This window comes from Triticum dicoccoides, chromosome 4B (assembly GCF_002162155.2).
Source record: "Triticum dicoccoides isolate Atlit2015 ecotype Zavitan chromosome 4B, WEW_v2.0, whole genome shotgun sequence".
Taxonomy (NCBI): domain Eukaryota; kingdom Viridiplantae; phylum Streptophyta; class Magnoliopsida; order Poales; family Poaceae; genus Triticum; species Triticum dicoccoides.
The window spans coordinates 20,755,105-20,763,907 of NC_041387.1; the positions used below are offsets into that span (position 1 = coordinate 20,755,105).

The following is an 8,803-nucleotide window of genomic DNA, read 5'->3' on the forward strand; positions in this document are numbered from 1 at the left end:
GAATCCACCGGAGAAGAGAAAGGAATGAGGAATGACGAACTAGTAGAACATCTTCTTGAGAACCACCGGGTAAGAACATTGACGGAAAAGAATGGAGAAACTTCACAAAAATAAAAGGATACTTGGTAAAGAAATCTTAGTCCTTGAGGAAAAGGGTGGGTGGGCGGGGAAAAACAAAGACAACTTGGGATGACCGAAACAAACACCGTTGAGAAAACTTGGAATTGATCTTGCGGATGGGAAAAATGATGGGATCCACTTGAAGAGAAGCACACCGGTTGGAAAAGAATTAACATGACAAAATCAATGATCAAAAGGATTAGTATTCACATAGCAATATGAGAACACCGTTTAGGAAAGGTATGGATTCAACATTTGACATCGAAGCAACTCAAATACCACAATTCAAAACAAAAACAAAGGACTGGCTTGCAGAATAAGCCGGAAACAAACATATGATAGAGATTTACCCAATCCCATATCATGCATCTGTCGGAAAGATATTCTAGGAGCTACTTGAATTCCCACCTATAAAACTCCCGAAACTTTCTGGTTATGCAATCTGGTGTTGGGGATACAGGGGAAGCAATATATCTCACCCAAACTAACAATCCCTACATCCAAGCTGTATCCATCCGTCAACACATAACCAAGAAACCTTCGGAAATCGTCTACCTCAACCTTCGAAAAGCATCCGTTATACGAGTCATGGCAATACTCCCGTACTCACCTCAGTACTGGGTTATCGGGGTTATCTCACCAACAACTGCATAAAAGAGATTTTCGATGTCGGCGTACTAAACTCAGGTATTCCAGAACTGCAACGATAAAATTATGACGACAACACCTCAGAGCTCAACTCCCCGGGACACTTCCACTAAACCCCTGACAGGAGGCACCAAGACAATGTTCTCATCATAAAACCATCGGAACGATTCCAAAATACCCGCGTGATCCTAAAAAAATTTAGTGAAATTTGAGAAGAGAAGAGTCAAAACTCTACGTCAGGATGCCTTACCAGAGCGACGAAGGGACTGAGGAGTAAAAAGAATTCCTAACTCTCCGATATATATAATCCTAAATGACTCAAAACATTTTCTAGACACAACTCGGCCGCTAAAAACGATCAAGCAGTGGGGCTCCTAAGGTCGGGGATGGCTCTGATTACCAACTTGTAACGCCCTCGATGCGGCTATATCTCCCACATGTCGAAGCACGACTTAGAGGCATAACCGCATCGAGGGCGTTACACACGAAGAATTAGGACCATGCATGATTGTCTTCCTTTCACAACAATAGTTGTATGGGCAAAATGACAAGATCAACCACCCTAGCCAATCAATTCATCTAAACTTTAGTGAATTTAAAGCTCATGTTAAGAAGTCGAATGGGCTAAATTTTTGAATTGTTTGGCATCATTGCACTTAGGAATCAAGGTAATTAGGCTATAATTCAATCTAGCAATATAAAAATCTCATGTGTGAAAATCATCAAAGAGCCCCCCTTGAATCAAGTCCCAAAAATGGTGGTAGAATGCAGATGCAGGAATGACTACTTAGCCATATATTGATGCAAAATACATGTATCTCAACCGTTTCACGTCTCTATGTTTGCTGCATGCATTATGGCTAGCACATCACACATATTGATCGACCACCATCATTCTATTGTCCACCATGCAAAGATCTGGGGTCGTCCTATGCGTTCGGAGGATTAGACCTGATAATAACTGTTACAAAGTGTCATCAAATTTCCCCACATTTGTCGACGCCAGGCTGCGCACTGGCCTTGACCTGCTACCAAAACATGCACCAGAGGAGTTCTCCTATGCAACATTTTTGGGATTCGGCTTCGGCGGGGGCGATGGTAGCGATGAATAAGGCTCCTCCGCACATTGTTATTGGTGTTGGACCTGGGAGACGGTGTGTGCGTCATCTGGATTTTCTCAAATATGGGTGGATGCTTTATGTGTCTTGGTCATGTCGTCGGGGTGTTGGTCGACGCTCATGGTCTTTGGAGTATTTCGAGGTCCTCTTCGACGTTTTTTCTCCGAGGTGGTGACTTACTACGCAAATCGTGAACGTCGGTGTCTTCTGGTCTACATCGATGACTTCTCCGCCGCTGCTTCTATAAGCTCCTAGGTTTAAATAAGTTTTCTTCACCGAGATGGAGGTCCAACGGCTGAAATGAACTTTGCTCATGGCGCGCCCCCGATGCATGTAAAAGGAACAAGACTTTGGCACCCCTAATAAGGGATTTGATATTTTCCTTTTTCTATAAGGTTTAATTGGCTGGTCCTTGTAATATTTAATATATGGCCCCATGCCTTTCGGGGAAAAACATGCTCCGAAGAAGAAGTTCTCCTATGCAACATTTTTTTCTAAGTACTCCTCGTTTTTAGAAGAGAAGAAGAGGTTCTCCTATGCAGGAGTGCACGCCAGAGCCTGCACGAGCGAGTCGGGTCGCGATAACTATGTTTCGCTCGCACTGATTCTTATTATTAATACCTACAACACGACAACTATTGAGCGGCCTAGCATTGTACGTGAGCGAGAGTATATTTTCGGTTGGTTTTTATCGGGTATCCACTGATTTTAACATTTTTTGTACATTTTTTTATACATCAGAATGTTTTTATACACATTTAACATTTTTTCGATACACGATTAACATTTTTCAAATATATTTTTTGATGTTTGTTTTTGTCACACACATTGTACATTTTTGTATACGTATAAAACTTTTTTATATGCGTCTAACATCTTCAAATACTCCCTCTGTCTGAAAATACTTATCCCAAGAATGCATAAAAATGGATGTATCTATAACTAAAATATGTCTAGATACATCCATTCCTCCGACAAGTATTTCCGGACGGAAGGAGTACAAGATTAGCATTTTGTATACACATTTGAACATTTTTCAAATATGTGTTAAACATTTTTCAAATTCATGTTGAAACCTTTTTTCAATGATACAAAGCGTTTTTGTAAACTATGCTGGCATTTTTTACATTGTATAAACTTTTTTAAAGTGTCACAAACATATTTTTGAAATGTGTGAATATATTCAATGTAACGTGCTGTTTTTTTAATGGTATAATTTTTTTTTTGAGTTACACAAACATCTTTTACATTGTATGACAATTTCAAAAAGCCTCATGTACATATTTTTGAAACACACGAACATTTTTGAAATACCACATGTTAACTAAACTATAACGCTGACGTGACACGGCGCACCCCGGCCGCTCCCGGCTAACGGCACCGGGAAGCACCCTCCTCACCGCCTTATCCGCTCCGAGCCAACCAACCAATCCCTTGGGATTTTGCCGCTCCCGCCCCCGCTCCTCCCCGGCCGCGCCGCGCCTCGTCTCGCCGGCCCGGCGACCACAGGCAGGCAGTCCAAGACCAGGATGGCGGCGTGCCCCGCCGCGACCACGTACGCGCACGGCCCTCCGCACCTCCCCTCCCTCTCCCGGCCGCGGTTCCTAACAGACGCGCTCCTCTCCTCTCCTCTCCTTGGGTGGCATGCAGGGCTCGCGTGGGAGCAGCGCACGGAGGAGGCCTCTGGAGGAGAAGCGGGAGGAGCCCGAGCCTCCTCCCGCGCCCGGCCCGTGGCACGAGCACCACGGCGCGCGCCTCGGAGCTACAGCAGGCCCCCGCCCCCGCCCCCGCCCCGGCCGCCGCCGTCCCGACCCACAAGGTCACCGTCCACGACCGGGAGCGCGGGGTCGTCCACCAGTTCGTCGTGCCCCAGGTATGCATGCTGGATTTGTTTCGCTCTCGCCTCCTCTCAAGGCGATGCTGATTGGTGTGCGTGCCACGGCCGCTTGCAGGACCAGTACATTCTGCACACCGCGGAGGCACAGGACATCACGCTCCCATTCGCCTGCCGCCATGGTAGTATTACATGCTGCCTTTCTCGGCCTCGTCGTCCGTCTCATTCTCATTGTTCAGCAATTAGCACCAACTGTAACTATCTATAAGCAACTAAACCGTATGCTGTTCCACTCTGTCTAATCTCACGCAACTGGTTGCTGATTAGTGCTATTGATTTTTCCAATCAGTTGGGGGTGCCAAACTGCTTACTTCTCCCTCTCACTCGCATGGCCTCTCCATCAATGTCATATGATGTACTAGAAAAGCTACTGAGTTGGGAAATTTGTGCTAACCAGGTTGCTGCACTAGCTGCGCTGTTAGGATAAAATCAGGGCAAATAAGACAGCCTGAAGCTCTCGGAATATCTGCCGACTTAAGAGAGCAGGTAAACCCAATTTTTTATGTGTTATTGGGTTCTTCATGTTCCTTACTGTTAATAAGTTTGTATTCGGTACTGCAATTATTGTCCCATACTCCCATGATCCGATTCAGTTATATCGTTTGTCTCCGCGCGGCAACTGGGTTACTGTCACACGATCCAATTCAGTTTTACCATTTGCATTGCGGTAATCAGTGGTGAGTACACCTGTTGGACGAATGCATCACAGTAACCTTTTATTTTATTAAGAAAGTATTGCATTTTACTGGATCTGAGTAGTTTGGAGAGGTTGTAACTTGTACCAAGACAACTGACGTAGAGATGAGTTGGTGAGCAGTGACTTGTTACGACGGATCAAGGCCGACTTCAACTCTGCTACTCTAGAATTGCCAACTGCTTTCAGTTTGTCACATGAATCGGGTGGGCTATGCGTGCTTCCTATACAGGCCATATGCTACAGGCTTCTTGAATATCATTATGATTCTACCTCTGCAAACTGAAAAAATCCTACTGATGTTGCATTTGTACGGCTTCCTTTTCAGGGCTATGCTTTGTTATGTGTTGGCTACCCATCCTCTGATCTTGAAGTTGAAACGCAAGATGAAGACGAGGCAAGCAATTCTCTTAAGATGCCCTAAGAATTTTCTTCTAGCTCAAATATGCTATAGGAACTAGTATGAAACATTCTTCTGAATTCTTCCGATGATTGCGCCGTTAACGATGGTCTATCTCAATTTGTAGGTATATTGGCTCCAGTTTGGAAGATACTTTGCGCGGGGGCCTGTTGTAAGTATAGCCAACTTTGCTTATTCGAGAAGAGCGGTCTCGTGTTATTGGCACCCCTCTCTCCTTAAATATGTGCATCTTTCGAACTTTGCTAAGATGAAATCGACCCGTCTTTCTATTTCAGGATAGAGATGATTACGCGCTAGAGCTTGCAATGGGAGACGAGTGAAACGTGCCTAACAGGTTGGAGCCATCACAAACTTGATTGACTCTCTGCAACCTCATCCAATTCTGACACTCTGTTTCCACTCTTTTCAGCGGTACGGTTTTTAAGCTGCGGTTTGTAGGTTATATAGAGTTGCAAAAAAGACTTGATTTGCAAGTGGAGAAAGAAAAGAAAAGAAAAGAGAAAGACCCCTCTGCTCAATGTTCTCTGTGTTTTTGCAAATTTGCTGTGCAAATGTATATGCTTCTTGCAGAGATGCCATCCTTTTTGCTCCTCTGTATTCACAGTAGACAAAGAACGCTATGGACTGTATGTATGTAAAAAGCTGTGAACTTGTAGTACCTACTTATTTAGCACCTCAACTCAATCTTGAGTGGAACGAAAGGATCGATGCTTCTGGCTGTGAAGGCAGGACGTTTCAGATGATGTTGATTATTCTGTAGCTTCAGAGTGGTTGAATGCCTAGCCTGTAGGAATGTGGTCGACAACATACATTTCTATTGGTAGCGATAGGAGCACAACTCAGAAGTTGCTAAATTTTAAAAATTATTTTGAGTGCATTAACATGATATATGTCCAGCTAGCATGTATGAGATTGTCATCTACGGTGCTCATCCTTGGATACGGATATGAAATACGGGAAAAGAACATTTTCCAAAAATGGACTCACATGGATAAGGCAAGTATATGTATATGCGGTGAATAAAATGGTTCAACGATGCATTACAAACTAAATTAATAATAAGTTGGAATATAAATATTAAAAAAATGCAGTAGATGGTGACACAAGTAATCCACCGAAGCAAGAGATATATAGCAGTCTAAGAAGAAGATGAACTATACACAGGATTGAGAATTTTTATACCACTACTGATTGACGATGAAACATGCACGTGTCTTTACACAGCTATATATGCACTTGGCTTAACTAGCTACCAGCAATTTAGCTCGTGTGCAGAAGACTGAACGGCCAGTGATCGAGCATGCACTGAAGACTGAACAGTCACCTTGGTAAGTCTCCGTCAATCTCACTGAAATAGCTATGACAAAACTGTTCGCTTTCTCCCCAATCTCTGTCATCTTGGGCAATCCCGGCGGGAACAAATGCCTTCTCAGCCAAAAAGGGCCGGGCTAAGCCGGGATTAGATAAAACAGTGTGCTGATCTGTGGGATTTGGATTTTAGGGTTCACTAGCACATATGCCCGTGCGTTGCAACGGGTAAAATTGATGTGTTGTGCAAGCATAATGTCTCAAAGCACCGGATTCACTATGAAGAACATGCTGCAACAAAGCATCCTTCTACAAAATGAACATAGAAAAATACGTTGCAATATAGTCGTGTTCATATTTTCTTTGCCGGGCATAATCTCCCAGTGATTCCATTTAAGTATAATCTTTTTTAATGGCATTTAAGTATAATCCTTTCATTAATTACCATGACGTCCTCACTCGTTTTAGTCGGGAATCAAATCCTTCCTTTTGTAATTTAGTTCTCGTTTAAATATTCTTTTTAAGCCCACAATCCTTCCTTTATTAGCTCATTCGCTTAATTAGCTCGCCTAAACATGATGACTGCCACTTGTATATTTAGAGCGAGTTGGGATTAGTAAATGTGAAAGGCGCATAGGTCGTTGGTTGTTACATCGAAGAGCTAGACATGAGGTCATGTGTTCAATTCCCATAATGTTGATTTATTTTGACCCAATTATTTTCACGAAAGCCCATAAAAGGCCCTTCAACATACAAGTACCTGGCCCGGATCGCTTAGCGTGTGTAAACCAAGGGAGAAGGACTAAACCAAACCAAGAATACATATTCCCTTTAATAGTAGGTATAGATATAGATATAGATTTTAGACTTCGCCTATGAAATCTTGTTTTTTTCAGACTTTTTGCATTTAGTAATTATGAGAAGTCATCAATCTCGATCGCGGGTGCATGACACGAAAAACAAGAATTGATATTGATTGTCGATCAAAAATGCTGCCGCCACATGACATACGCACGTATGCATATGCAGCATAGGTACGGGGAGCTCACTAGCTCAGCTTTTGTGGCCACCGGCAGCGGGGGCGGGAGTGGGAGCGGCGGCGGTGGCGGCGGCAGCCATGGCGAAGATGGTCTCGACCATGGCGGTCTCATAGGTCATAAGCCTGATCTTAGGGTTTTTGGGATTAGTGGGGGCGTAGGCCTCCTTGACCGCGGACTCGAGGGCGGGGACGTATTTGTAGCCCCCGGATGCACCGCCCGTGGTCTCCTTGATGGCCTTGTCGAAGGCGGAGTCGAAGACGGCGGACCTGTCCTTGGCCGGGGCAGCGTCGGCGGCGGTGGCTGCAGTCCTGAAGGCGGCGTCGATCTGGCCGATGGCCTTCAGCTCGCCGGCAGGGATCGGGCCCTTGACTTCCTCGGCAGCGGGCTTGACGGCGTGCACCTCGAGGATGCCGGCGATGATGCGGAGCGACTCGCCGAAGATAGCCACGAAGGAGTCGTACTTGGCCTCCGGGGTAGCGCCCTTGGTGTCCCAAAAGGCCCTCATCATAGCGAAGGTGACCCTGGTGTTGAGACTGTCGGTGGAGCTGGACGCGTCGGTGACCCCCTCGAGAGACCAGTTGCCATTGTTCTGTCTGAAGGTCTTCACGAATATATTGCCCTTGTCCTCTGGAGGGGCTGCGGCTGCGGCAGCCACGGCCGCCTTGAAGGCGTTGTTGGCCTTCTCAATTAGCTTCTGCTCCTCGGTCGTGGCCTTGGGCTGTGCCCCGGCCGGGGCGTTGCCGGCTTCGGCGGCGTACGAGACGGCTGGCCCTGCCACGAGGGCGACGGCCACCACTAGCGCCACCGTGCATTGCTGCACTGCCATTGCTGCTGCTCGTCTCGCGTTGGTCGATCGGTTTGCACAGTACGTCGGACGACAAATTGTGGTGTGGTGTGGTGTGTGAGAGAATGAAGGAGCTTATTTCGCGCGCTCTCTCTCTATATATATCCGTACGGTGAGAGTCCAGGAGAGATTACCGCGCCCAAATTAGCAATCTCCTCCTCTCCTCTCCTTTTTTAGCCAAACTAATGAGCTAGGTTTAACTGGATTCATGCCACCGCATGCAGCTTCCACGACTTGGAAAAATACTGATATGACCACGACTGCTGATGCTGTTGTTGCTCTTCACACATTGTCACATTTTAATCAACTATAGATCAATAATATTTGCATGCCAAAAATATTTCAATTAAGAGACTTTTGTTGCCGCGGCCGGTAAACATGAAGAGTCAAGAAAGAAAAATACTCCTACGATAAAGCAAATGAAAAAGAATTGCATGTAGCCATAGATGACTGACATGAAGAGTCGAAAGAAAAATACTCCTACGATAAAGTAAGTGAAAAGGAATTGCATGCAGTAGCATACATGCATGCACCACATGATGTACGTCCACATGATTACGCTGATGGTTTTGATTGGCGTGCAACCAAGATATTACATACACATGATACACATGATACTAATGTATGATACTATCTTCGTAGTGCATAATATCATAAGAGTGAATTACACTGGTGGTGCTAGAAGTTGACGCAAATGATCACTTTGGTGCTAGAAC

General features: G+C 45.1%; 2 protein-coding genes across 2 annotated transcripts; one reads left to right on the forward strand and one right to left on the reverse strand.

The window, feature by feature from the left end:
* Positions 1 to 3,276: 3,276 nt before the first annotated feature.
* Positions 3,277 to 5,647, forward strand: LOC119294669 (ferredoxin C 2, chloroplastic-like). The gene is made up of 8 exons (XM_037572902.1): positions 3,277 to 3,441; positions 3,537 to 3,759; positions 3,839 to 3,902; positions 4,178 to 4,266; positions 4,803 to 4,871; positions 5,002 to 5,046; positions 5,171 to 5,229; positions 5,305 to 5,647. The coding sequence occupies exons 1-7, from the start codon at positions 3,416 to 3,418 to the stop codon at positions 5,213 to 5,215; spliced, it is 561 nt and encodes a 186-aa protein (XP_037428799.1). The 5' UTR covers positions 3,277 to 3,415; the 3' UTR covers positions 5,216 to 5,229; positions 5,305 to 5,647.
* Positions 5,648 to 7,151: 1,504 nt separating this feature from the next.
* On the reverse strand, positions 7,152 to 8,069 carry LOC119293235 (pollen allergen KBG 41-like). Its single transcript, XM_037571772.1, has one exon. The coding sequence runs from the start codon at positions 8,067 to 8,069 to the stop codon at positions 7,257 to 7,259; it is 813 nt and encodes a 270-aa protein (XP_037427669.1). The 3' UTR covers positions 7,152 to 7,256.
* Between the last annotated feature and the right edge of the window lie 734 nt (positions 8,070 to 8,803).